The sequence below is a fragment of the Capricornis sumatraensis genome, chromosome 5 (genome assembly GCF_032405125.1).
Source record: "Capricornis sumatraensis isolate serow.1 chromosome 5, serow.2, whole genome shotgun sequence".
NCBI classification, from domain to species: domain Eukaryota; kingdom Metazoa; phylum Chordata; class Mammalia; order Artiodactyla; family Bovidae; genus Capricornis; species Capricornis sumatraensis.
The window spans coordinates 101445151-101458729 of NC_091073.1; the positions used below are offsets into that span (position 1 = coordinate 101445151).

The following is a 13579-nucleotide window of genomic DNA, read 5'->3' on the forward strand; positions in this document are numbered from 1 at the left end:
TCCCTTTAGCATCACTCCCACCTTCCAGAAACCCATCCCCCAGCCCCCACGCCACTTTTCCAACATCCCCTTCCTGCTGGTCCTAGGACTCTGCCTGAGTCTTATCTCTTCTGCAGGCTTCCCCCTCCCTTGTGTTGCTGTTGTTTAGTCGCTAAGTCAAGTCTGATTCTTTGCGACCCCGTGGACTACAACCCACCAGGCTCCTCTATCCATGGCATTTCCCAAACAAGGATACTGAAGTGGGTTGCCATTTCCCTCTCCAGGGGAATCTTCCCGACCCAGAGATGAAACCCACATCTCTTACCACTGAGCCACCTGGGAAGTCCTCCCCTGCCCACCCTTATATGCTAGAGGGCTCCACATTCTGTTCTTTGCCTTGATTTCTTCTCACTCCACATGCTCTTGGTAGTACTCTCATTCACTCTCCTGATGTTTATTAATAACTGCTGTTGATTAATTAATGAATTCTAAATGCATTATCCCCAGTCCAAGACCTGCATCCCAAAAGGTAGACCTAAACATTGAGTTGCCTAATGGACACCTCTCCAGGGACAGACCACAAGCACCGCCAACCCAACATGTCCCAGGCTGAATTCACATTTGCCAAAAAAGACCTCTGTGTCCTCTTGCTTTCCTTATCTCATTCATGACACCACCTCCACCCAGCTTCCTAAATCAAAACTCAGGAGTTCTCCACCCTTCTCTCCCCCTCATTCTCTGAGCCGTGACCTCCTCAACCCCTAAACAGCTAATGAATTTGCTGTCCCTTCTCCCATCCTGTTTCCCCTGCCCTAATTCATGGCATCATCAATATCCCTCCTAAAATACAAATGATTATGCTAATTCTCACTTCAAGTCCTTCAACAGCTACCTGTTGACAAGAAAGGCCAAAGTGTTTCGCGTGGCATTCAAGACTTCCTCTGCTTTTGGTTGTGGCCTCATTCTCCAACCACGACTTCCACGGCTTTTCCCTCAACACGCCATAACCCGTTCTCCACCCACGCTGGCCACGCGCTGCCATCTCTTTGCCTTTATTTTTGCCTACAATGTCTTCACACCTCGGGAGAGAACTGCCTTTCAAACTTCAGCTCAAAACATCCTAAAGTCGTTCCATGCCAACTCTGCCTACCCAACAGGACCCTTCCTGTGCCCCCCACGGGTACCTTGCACAAACGTCCAGTGCTCCAGTGACAGAACAAGCATTTGCCTTTGCACAGAACTGTGAGCTCCTACGTGTTAGTGAGCCACCCAACAAGGCTGACCAGGCCGAGCACCGATTGAGGCCCTTGGGAAACATCAATGAACACAAAACGGTCTGTAGCTGAACAGTTACTTGTATCTCAGGACCCAAAGCAGAATGGAGGGGGGACAGCAAAGGGTAAGTCGACTGCTCAAAAGCTGTGATCTTTGAAGGAGAAACCATGACTCCTTTCTCAGAAGAAAAGAGGAAGTTAGGAAGGAGAGTGCCAACGGACTCAGCTTCTCTATCAACGGACAGCCGCGGAGACTGCTCCTCAACTCATCTGCAAAGCTGAGCTACATCACAGGAAGAACGCCTTCAGGCTGACCCCAATCCTCTCAATTCACAGGTGAGAAAAAGAGAGATTCTAAGTGATATCCAGCTACTGGTAGCATCAGGACCGGCAACCAGCAACCCCATTCTCATTCCGTGCTTTCTCTGCCACTAAATAATACACTCCCTATCCCACACAACATATATTACTTCCTCATGAGGAAATAAAATGAGGCTTATTAAGTTTTGGAATTCTAAAGCTACTTTTATTGATATATAATTTAAAGTTTACTCAATATATAAGGTAATGTACTAATACATAATATATAATGTACTGTATTAACATAGTATGCTGTAATGTATTATGCATTTTTATATTACATACCATATTACTATATATTATCCTATAATACATCTACTATGTTACATATGTAATATAATTTATGTGCTTAAAGCTAATATATGTAAGCTAATTTGACATATATGATTTTATACCTTACAAAACACTGGCCCAGAATAAAGGAAGCAGCACTGGTAACCGACTAGCTATGTAACCCCTCAACGGGCCTCCCTTTCCTCATCTGGAAACTAGGAAAGTAACACCTACCCCCGGAAGTTACCGAGGAGAAAGGGTTCCAAGATGCAACACAAATAACTAATACAGCTCCAGCCACCAGGACTTCAACAGCCCATTTATCTCACTTCACTCTCATCAGCTGCACCAAGTTCACATGAAGATCCTTCTCTACGTGATGCATGAAGACAAGGCCTGCATAAGTCCTGGTCTGAGGATAAGGTGCCCATTTATCCCTATCTATGGAATGTGAGGGACTTCCCTGGTGGCTCAGATGGTAAAGCGTCTGTCTACAATGCGGGAGACCTGGGTTTGAGCCCTGGGTTGGGAAGATCCCCTGGAGAAGGAAATGGCAATCCACTCCAGTACTGTTGCCTGGAAAATCCCATGGACAGAGAAGCCTGGTACACTACAGTCTATGGGGTTGCTAAGGGTCAGACACAACTGAGCGACTTCACTTCACTTCACGGAATGTGAAATCAAGTGGGCCTTAGGAAGCATCACTACGAACAAAGCTAGTGGAGGTGATGGAATTCCAGTTGAGCAATTTCAAATCCTGAAAGATGATGTGAAAGTGCTGCACTCACTATGCCAGCAAACGTGGAAAACTCAGCAGTGGCCACAGGACTGGAAAAGGTCAGTTTTCATTCCAATCCCAAAGAAAGGCAATGCCAAAGAATGCTCAAACTACCACACAATTGCACTCATCTCACATGCTAGTAAAGTAATGCTCAAAATTCTCCAAGCCAAGCTTCAGCAGTATGTAAACCATGAACTTCCAGATGTTCAAGCTGGTTTTAGAAAAGGCAGACAAACCAGAGATCAAGTTGCCAACTTCCTCTGGATTATCGAAAAAATAAGAGAGTTCCAGAAACACATCTATTTCTGCTTTCTTGACTATGCCAAAGCCTTTGACTGTGTGGATCACAATAAACTGTGGAAAATTCTGAAAGAGATGGGAATACCAGACCACCTGATCTGCCTCTTGAGAAACCTATATGGAGGTCAGGAAGCAACAGTTAGAACTGGACATGGAACAACAGACTGGTTCCAAATAGGAAAGGAGTACGTCAAGGCTGTATATTGTCACCCTGCTTATTTAACTTCTATGCGGAGTACATCATGAGAAACACTGGACTGGAAGAAGCACAAGCTGGAATCAAGATTGCCAGATGAAATATCAATAACCTCGGATATGTAGATGACACCACCCTTATGGCAGAAAGTGAAGAAGAACTAAAAAGCCTCTTGATGAAAGTGAAAGAGGAGAGTGAAAAAGTTGGCTTAAAGCTCAACATTCAGAAAATGAAGATCATGGCATCTGGTCCCATCACTTCATGGGAAATAGATGGGGCAACGGTGGAAACAGTGTCAGACTTTATTTTGGGGGGCTCCAAAATCACTGCAGATGGTGACTGCAGCCATGAAACTAAAAGACGCTTACTCCTTGGAAGGAAAGTTGTGACCAACCTAGATAGCATACTGAAAAGCAGAGATATTACTTTGCCAACAAAGGTCCGTCTAGTCAAGGCTATGGTTTTTCCAGTAGCCATGTATGGATGTGAGAGTTGGATGTGAAGAAAGCTGAGCACCAAAGAATTGATGCTTTTGAACTGTGGTGTTGGAGAAGACTCTTGAGAGTCCCTTGGACTGCAAGGAGATCCAACCAGTCCATCCTAAAGGAGATCAGTCCTGGGTGTTCACTGGAAGGACTGATGCTAAAGCGGAAACTCCAATACTTAGGCCACCTCATGCGAAGAGCTGACTCACTGGAAAAGACCCTGATGCTGGGAGAGATTGGGGGCAGGAGGAGAAGGGGATGACAGAGGATGAGACAGTTGGATGGCATCACCAACTTGATGGACATGAGTTTGAGTGAACTCCGGGAGTTGGTGATGGACAGGGTGCCTGGTGTGCTGTGATTCATGGGGTCTCAAAGAGTCAGACACGACTAAGCGACTGAACTGAACTGACGCTCTTTGCATTAGAAGTACAATGTCTCTTTCAACCTAAACATTACTTCTTAATTCATTGTTAACTTTTTATTTATGTGGTTTATCTGGTGCCTCAAAACTTGCTGCTAAATCACTTCAGTTGTATCCGACTCTGTGCAACCCCATAGATGGCAGCCCACCAGGCTCCGCCATCCTTGGGATTCTCCAGGCAAAAATACTGGAGTGGGTTGCCATTTCCTTCTCCAATGCATGAAAGTGAAAAGTAAAAGTGAAGTCACTCAGTCGTGTCTGACTCATAGTGACCCCATGGACTGCAGCCTACCAGGCTTCTCCGTCCATGAGATTTTCCAGGCAAGAGTACTGGCGTGGGGTGCCATTGCCTTCTCCGCAAAACTTGCTACTTAATGTCAAATTCAATCAATTCAAAGCATTTCCCAATAAGGTCTTTGGTCATACTTCAGTAAATTTATAAGTATGTAATTCAAGGGTACACAATTCATTTTTTAAGTCGATAAACATGTTGTAAGGTTGCCTTGAGAGTCAACCTTTTTTTGTTCTTAGAATTACTCATACAAGTTTTCTCAGGTCTTTCCAAAGGAGCACCCATGGCAGCCTACGGTTGCATCTCTGCTTACTCCAAGCCTGATCTACCGTCTTCCCAGTCTGGTCACAACTATGCTGATGGAAGACAATAGCCAGGCTATCCTTTGTATTTCAAACTGATACCTGCTGAGCTGACACCCCAGCTTCAGTAATGAGTTCAGGCCTCGCACTCACCTGATCTCTGTTAACTAGGGACTCACTTGCTAAGCGGCTGACAAGGTTTAGAAATGCCAGCCTGTTATACAATCTGCAGCTAGAGAACAACTTTTTTCTGTGATGAAAACTGACCCTAGAAGGGGTCAAATGTAAAACATAAGCTTCTGCAAGAGCTGGACAACCAGCCTCTGTATAAGCAGCAACTTCTTTAGGAAACATCTTTCCTTAAATAGGGTACCTCTTTTAGAAAAGCTTTTTCCTGTTTTAATATCCACACCTGCTATACCTGGTTTCCAGACATCTCTGGAATCTCCGTCAAGGCAAATACCGAGTGCAATTTACAGAAATCATTTGTGGCAAAGAAGAGTGACATAAACACCTCAACCACCCACCCACATTAATGCTAGAATTATGTCCTGAGGCCCATGGATTCAGAAGTCTATGGATTAATTCAATTGTATGCAAAATTTTCTGCTTATTGCATTATTATGGGCAGAGTCCAAAGCCTACAGATGTACGGTAGTGTGTGAACTGAAAGTTAAGAAGCCCTGTTCTACTATTGGGGATTCCCTGATGGCTCAGACGGTAAAGAATCCGCCTGCAGTGCAGGAGACCCGGGTTCTATGATTAGTGAGAACCAAAAGAATGGGGCCTGCCAAGAGAGTTGAATTCGGTTCACTGACTTATCTGCCCTATTCTCTACTGCTCCTGAAGACATAGTTAAATAAACAAGGCTTGCCAAGTCATGGTCCATACTACTCCCCACACCAACATGTGCCCCCACAGAAGAGGAAAAGACGTGGGTCATCTTCCATAGTCTTCCCACTCATCTCTTCCCACCCACCTTCATTGGTCTTATCTAAAATCAGGACACACCATTCATCAACCCAGAATCTACTTATTTTCTCAGAAACAAGAGACTGATACAGACAAAGATCAAGTCCTTCTACTTCCAAGGAACAGAGTAAAGGGGGAGGAGCACTCCCTTTAAGTTGCCCCTCTCTAAGACGTCAAGACAGGTACTACATGAGACAGAAGTGAATCCGACCCACAGCTCCATAATAGTCTTTCTCAGCTTCTTTCAGGTGCTTCTTGTCAAACTGATTCAAAGACGCAAACTCATTTTTCTCACTTGGTCCTCTTTCCATGCAGCATAGATCATTTTCTTTTCAACTACCATTTCAAGACTTCAAAAACTGCCACTATTATTTGAAAGAAATTACTTCTAAATACTTACTTAAGGGGGAATATTTTCCATACTACAAATACATATATGTAAAATGTAACTTTCAGCTCATGTCCGTAGTTCACCACTCATATTCTTTGCCTTTGTTACCAGTGGAAATCATGAACTTCTCCTCTCTGTATAAAATCCTAGAAAGCTTAGCATGGTAATATGTATACCCAAGAGATGCACAGAACCTAAAGTGGAAAGGGGCCAATCATTTACCCAATAACATTCCTCAGCACTCCCAGTGACAGACGGGACTTGCAGACTCTGTTAATGGACCCTCTCCAGGATCCTTAAGCATATCCCACATGAAGTGATCTCTTCTTGTAGGGGCTCTTAACTGCTAAGACCTCCCAAAGCATGAACTGTGTTCCATATTAGCATCCCTGCTACTGTAACTGGTTCCTGTGAATTTCAGCTTGCAACTTCAAGGCAAGTTGCAGAGATTAGTTTATGCCTGGGAAGCATGATAAATATTACTCGGAAAATGATACTTATTGAAGTTGACATTTGCTCTGGAAGAGTTCACTCACAGCTTTGATGTTTCAGATAAACTTGTGCAAGATTCAGTGGAAGGCACACTTTCCAAGCAGGCTCAGCAGGTGCTCAGAAAAATCCTATTAAGCACATGCAATATGAGTAATCAAAATGCTTGGTCTTTCGATCACAAGAAATTTAGTTTAGACTTGGAAAGGAGGGCAAGGCAAAAGGGTGACCTTTCATCCAATCCATGAGTTCAGATTCAAAGCTGGATTCAGGTGTAAGAATACAGGTTATTTTAAGGAAGTGGGGGAGGGGGACTTGTTGACTGGTGAGAATTAACGGAAAGAGAAAACCAGGACCCTACAAATACCGTGAAAATAACACATGGTGGGTGAGAAGACACTTCAAACTTAACATTTTAGGTAGGTCCTTTAATCACCAGCTGATGAGGACCTCAGCAAGAAAAATCTGGAAAAACATGATCTATTAATAAATGCAGCCTAGTTACTAAAAGGCTTATGTCTGCTTACTCAGTATGACTCCTCATACATTAAGATAAATGAAGATGAAATTACTATCCTTATCAGTGGAACACACAATTGGTTTCCCAGCAGCGACTGAGTCTGCTGCACTGCTGGCACACTCTTATTATTTTTATTTAAAAAATTAAAATTTTATTGTTATGAAAAAGGGTAACTACAGGTGATATGGTCACAGTGGTCCAAAAGAAAATTCTCTAAACATAGAAGCAGTGGGTGTGGAAAAGTGGTCTGCACCGAAGTAAGGGAAAAGTACCCAAGAAACAAAAGCTATTCTCTTAGTGAGAAACTAACAAAAGGTGTCTAAAGTGGGCAAGATTTGGTAAAGCCCAAAACCACTGGAGAGAAACACATGTAGTAATTACAGTGTTTAGAGGAACACATTTTTTTTTTTAATTTCTACTGGAGAGCAGCTGATTTACTATGCTGTGTTAGTTTCTGCCATACAGCACAGTCAATCAGAAATATATATATATACATATAGTCACTCTTGTTTTTCTCTTAGATTCTTTTCCTGTACAGGCCATTACAGAATGTTGAGTACAGTTCCCCGTGTTATACAATAGGTTATTATTTATTTTACATAAAGTAGTGTGTATATGTGGCAAACTCTTATTCTTATGAGTAAAAGCATAAATGTTGGTCAACTGGGAAAATCTGGAACGTTTTCTGCAGCCAAGCTGAACTAACCTATCTGCAATTCAATACTGAAGTTTGGGCCTCAGGAGCACCATGTTTCAATCAACTGAGCTAAAACAGTGGCTCTCTCATGGGAAATAAGTGCTGCAAGCTAAAAAAAAAAAAATATATATATATATATATATATATCAGCTTAAAAACATCTAGAAAACACACAGACAAAAAATCACACAGGCAATCAGTTGTAGAACCCAGGAGTCCCTTCCCCAGTCCATATCCCTTTAGGCACCTGTGTGGGAACACAATATGCTCTTATTTTTTATCTATTGATTATTATTCAGTTCATGTAAGGTTACACATCCATCTCCTTGCCCAGCTCCAAAAATAGTTACTACTCATGTGAGTAGTGAACACCTTCAAAGTACCAGACCCTGCCAGATGCTTACATGCATGCTTAGCCATTCAGTCATGTCCGACTCTTTGTGACACCATGGACTGTAGCCCGCCAGGTTCCTCTGTCCATGGGATTCTCCAGCCAAGAATACTAGAGTGGGTTACCATCCTCTTCTCCAGAGGATCTTACAACCCAGGGGTTGAACCCAGGTCTCCTGTTTGAGCCACCAGGGACGCTTACATACATCACACCAAATTCTCAAAAGCAGTGTCTGAATATGTAAGTATGACAAGTATGCTGCATACAGCTAACGAGAGGCACAGCTGGCCCCACAGTTTGCCTGGTTCCAAAGCACATGCTCTTACCACTGCAGACTTTCAGAGAGTCTCAGAACATGAGATGTAGAAGGAACTCTATCATTTTAATAACAGCTACCTTTTATTAAAAATCTACAATGTGCTTTAAATACTTCATCTTCTTAACACAATCAAAAGATGATACTCCCCTTTGGGAATACAGGAATATACTCAGGGAAGTTACCTGTCCAAGAATGCAGACTAGAAAATGCCTAATTAACTTAACTGAGGTCTGTTTAACAACTAACTGTTGTTCTTTTGACCATGACCTCAAATAAATCAGAATGATACCTAAGTACTCAACAATTCCAACAGCACACTATTTTTAGGGGAAAGTGCAAGAGGCTGAGCATGGCTACAAGAAACTCACAGCGCCACCAGACGCACAAAGTTTCAGAATTAGAAGAGATGAGACGTTACAGGTGTACTCAAACCCCACCACTTTGCAGGTGAGAAAACTGAAGCTCAGAGATGGAAAATCATCCTTGAAAAAGAATTTGAAGCAACAGGGAGAACGCTGCAAGGCCAATCCAGGTGAAGGGTATAAACTGAAGAAAAGCAAAGCACAGAGATCACAGGAGCATGAAATATGCTTGAATTACAACAGTATAAAATGTACTCCATGAGAAAGAAAAAGTAAATAAAAGAATATTTCCACCAAATTGAATGGCCAAAGGACATAGCTTGTTTTCCTATAAAGTTTTTTTAAAAGGGGCTTTAAGAAAATCTCTCCATTTAATCTAACCTCAAACTTTCTTCATACTTAACATATTTAACTTTGTCTGATACTTGACGTGAATCTCTGTGCTCTAGCCCAATTCTCTTTTAATTTTGTTTGCTGCCATCGCTGTGCCTATACTAAAGCATGAGAACATGAATTTATACATTTTTCTAGCCAATTGCCTTCTCAACCCAAACTTACTTTTCTTCTTACTTTTCTTTTTCACCCTCTGGTGTGTAACACTCAAAGCCTCTGAAGGCAAGATTAATCAAGTCTCTGCATAAAACTCACAGCCTACAGAAATTTTTATTTTAAAGAGTACCAACTAAACCTCAACAATGCGAAGAATGCTGCCTCAGACACCTTATTACATAATGTGGTACCACCATTCATTAATGCAAGGAAATGCTGGCCACAGACCAAAAGTTGAGCTCAACGGTCTGTTTTCATTAAGAAAACTTTTAACAAATTCTTCAAGGTAACGCTTGCAAAGTAAAAAAGCTTTTCAACATTTCAAATATTTAAGAAGTTTTAATTCCTCATAATCAATGCTAAAAAGAATTTACACATTTACACATGGTGGTTGTGTAGTACAGAGGAAGGAAAACAGAATAAAACTTTCTGGGGTCAAACTGCTTTATCTACTAGGTTCAGTCATCATACTTCAAAAACCTGAAGCTGCTAATTCAGGTGCGGTGGATGGTGTGTTGATGAACTGAGTGCTGGTATACTGACACCCTAGAGAAAAATCAAGCTTTCAGTTTATGTATGAAGCATGAGCAGGGGCATTTAAAATTTTTCTCCAACGTCTCGGTCAAAACAAACTACTGCTCCTAGTGATATGAAAACGTGCAAACCTATCTCAAGTCCTATGAGGCCAGCAGACGTTAGTCTAGAAGCCATTGGGCCTAGTTCAAAATTTGGGCACAACAGGCCACAAGAGGAGGAATCTGGGAAAGACAAGATGTCAAGCGAAAGTGAAGGAAGGAGAAGCCAGAAGTCACCTGAAGCATGGAAGAAAAGTCTAAAGGTGTGGGTGGGTGGGTGTTGGGGGAATGGGGGTGTCAGTAGAAGAGTACTCAACAACAGACAGTACATAAAGAGTTCCTTAAAACGCCAAGTTCATCCTGAGAGAAGTCATGTGAGCAGGGCAAAAGCAGGGTTTGAATTCTGAATCCAGGAGAAGACAAGCCCATTTCATAGGTGGGTAGTGAGGCAGCGGTTTCAAACAAGGTCCCAGGACTACTAAGCAATACAGTGTAAACTGGCCTTTGAGCCCTTAGAAGGTCTAAATCAACCTGGCATCCCCCAGTCGCCCCAGCACAATGCTCAGCACTTGGCACACAACAGGAAATATCTCTAAATAGATGTCCCAAGTCTTGAGAAACTTCAACCTTCTTTGCAAGGAACTCAGCTTTGGGCCGAACAACACTTTGGCGGCAGAAGTGGGGCAAAGCAGGCCGAGCAGAACCTGGAAAGGCAAGAGATATGAGGTTCGAGTCGGAATGCTGGCCCTCCGCCCGCCACTGTCACTCACCCGGATGCCCTTCACCACGGTGATGTTCTCATTCTCGTCCGCCTCGAAGGTGACTCGGCGAGTGCTGGCCGTCCCTCCCATGGCTTCGGCCACTGACCCCGCCGAGACCTAGCACGGACCCACAGGCACCACAAGTCCCAAGGGCACACACGTGCGTGGACGGGCCCAGACTGCTGTCTTGCACAGCGGGAGCAAGGCCACGACCCCAAAAGGCAAGGAGAAGGCGCCGGTCCTGAGCTCCCGCCTCCTCCGGTCACATGACACAACAACACTTGACTCCAATTGGTCAAAGATACGAACTGCCCGCCTCTCCAAGGCAGGGGCTCTCGGATTGGTTAGTGCAGACCCGGATGCTATGACAACAGGTGGTATCTGACAAGGTTTCCGGAGCCCCTGGGTATAGTGGGAATTGTATTCTCGATCTGGCGTGTTGGGTGCTGGAGCTTTTCTCGCCTTCATATTTTGAGTTCCAGAGGATATGGCCTTCTGGGAGTTGTAGTCTTGGCTGCAGAAAAGGCGTGCAACTGGGGGAACTATCCAGGAAGTTCTTTCATCTAACAAAGCACGTTTTAAGGGTAGTATTCTGTCCTTAAAGATACCCTTAAAGTTTAGGCTACCAAGTTAAAAGATACAGACTCTTTCGTAAGGGAACTCACGGTTTAATGAGGGAGTTGCACTCTCCTAATAGAGCCGTTCCTATTTTCCTATACACAAATATATGAGGAAAAAATGTTGTTTATTTTAGTCTTAACCAGTCAAAGCAAAACAAAACAAAGCACACCACTGCATTTGGCCTACGGCTTTATTTTGTAAACTAGTTTTTATTTCTTATTTATGAAAAGTAAAATTTTAAATATTATGGTTTCCAAAGCTGCAGATAAGAAAACAGAGAAAACTATTTGCATCAAACATGCAGAGCGTTCACTTTTGTCTCTTTCCACTTCAGTTACAGAAGCCAGTTATACCATAATAGGATCAGGCAGAAAAAAGTGATTAATATGAATTAGTGCAATAATTAAAACTATCTGACAAAGTTGAGTTTTCCTTTGGAAAGTTTCTAAATCAGTATTTCACCTCTACAGGACACATAAATAATGTTTATGTTACCTAAATACATATTTAAGTTTTATTTTTTGCAAATGTTCTATGACATATATAAGTTTACCCATATGACCTTAGTCTTACAGAGGTGTAGGTATTCACTTTAGGAATTAGGTTAGTGATGATACTCCTTAGGTAGTCTCTTTCAACAGTAAAGGCAGCCAGTCACAACACAGCATGACATCCTCTTCTTTCAAGTTCAGTTCAGATCAGTCACTCAGTCACGTCAGACTCTGTGACCCTGTGGACTGCAGCCCACGAGGTGTCTCTATCCATCACTATCTCTCTGAGTTTCCTCAAAGTCATGTCTATTGAGTTGGTGATGCCATCCAACCATCTCACCCTCTGTCGTCCCCATCTCCTCCCACCTTCAATCTTTCCCAGCATCAGGGTCTTTTGCATCAGGTGGCCAAAGTATCAGAGTTTCAGCTTCAACGTCAGTCCTTCCAATAAATACTCAGGACTGATCTCCTTTAGGATTTGATCTCCTTGCAGTCCAAGGGACTCTCAAGAGTCTTCTCCAACACCACAATTCAAAAGCATCAATTCTTCAGCGCTCAGCTTTCTTCAAGGTCCAACTCCCACATCCATACATGCTGCTGCTGCTACTGCTAAGTTGCTTCAGTCGTGTCTGACTCTGTGCGACCCCATAGATGGCAGCCCACCAGGCTCCCCTGTCCCAGGGATTCTCCAGGCAAGAAAACTGGAGTGGGTTGCCATGTCCTTCTCCAATCCATACATGACTACTGGAAAAATCATAGCTTGTTTCAAAGGTACACATAAAAATGCAATAACATTTTTGAGCTTCAATTATGTGCTGATTTATTACAATAAAGTCTTAGGGCAGACACTGTCTTTTTCATCTCTATATCCCTGGTCAGCAGCAGAGTACTGAATTTATGACATGTCATCATTTTATTCAACAGTACACTTATCCAAATTATACTATGCTACTTTGCAGTTTCCAAACACCATGTTAATTTCTATATGTTCTCAAGTTCTATAATATGTTTCCACTTTCTTTCTACAGAGAACTAAAAATCCAAGGAAGCATGCTTTACATTTCTTCGAGACCTCCCCTCCACAAATACACCCTCCTCATTTTTTACCCCAAAATGTACCAAGCATTGAAGGTTCTACGTAAAACAGATGTGCAGTAAATTCTTACTGAAATAAGAATTACAAAGAAAGGGTTTCTTGGAGGAAGTAAAGAGACCAAGGAAAACTAGTTATCTTGAATATATTTATCTCTTTAAAATGTTAAATGATGGGAATTCTCTAGTGGTTAGAATGCAGCACTTTCACTGTCAGGGCCCAGGTTAGATCCCTGCTCAGAGAACTAAGATCCTGCAAGCCTCAGGGCGCGGCCAAAAAGAAGAAAAGAAATTTTTTAAAATGTAGTCTTATAAGGCCATCTAAAAACACTTTAGATAAACAACAGAGCATTTTAAATTGTAGTGGATTTTGAAAGTCTTCATCACAAGGGAAAAACCTTAGCCAGTGTCAGACTTCCCTGTGCTGATCATTTCACAGTATAGACAAGTACTGAAGCATTACATTATATCCCCGAAAACAATATAATATTGTACGTCAGTTATACCTAAATTTTAATTAATTAAAATTCTAGAATTAATAATCCATTCCAATCAACATCACAAAGAAATCCTCCGAATTAAAAATATATATGTGCATCTTGGGGCTTCCCTGATGGCTCAAACGGTAAAGAGTTTGCCTGCAGTACGGGAGACCTGGGTTCAGTCCCTGCGTCGGGAAGATT

The 13579-nt window shown here is 42.5% G+C and overlaps 1 protein-coding gene across 2 annotated transcripts in view; it reads right to left on the reverse strand.

Moving 5' to 3' along the window:
* The window catches only part of CHCHD3 (coiled-coil-helix-coiled-coil-helix domain containing 3), a 289889-nt gene extending 278979 nt beyond the window's left edge, over positions 1–10910 (reverse strand). For both annotated transcript variants that reach the window (XM_068972961.1, XM_068972962.1), the window contains exon 1: positions 10702–10910. In XM_068972961.1, the coding sequence (XP_068829062.1) occupies positions 10702–10782 (81 nt within the window). In that variant the 5' untranslated portion in view covers positions 10783–10910. The remainder of the gene's footprint in view (positions 1–10701) is intronic.
* Positions 10911–13579: the final 2669 nt, after the last annotated feature.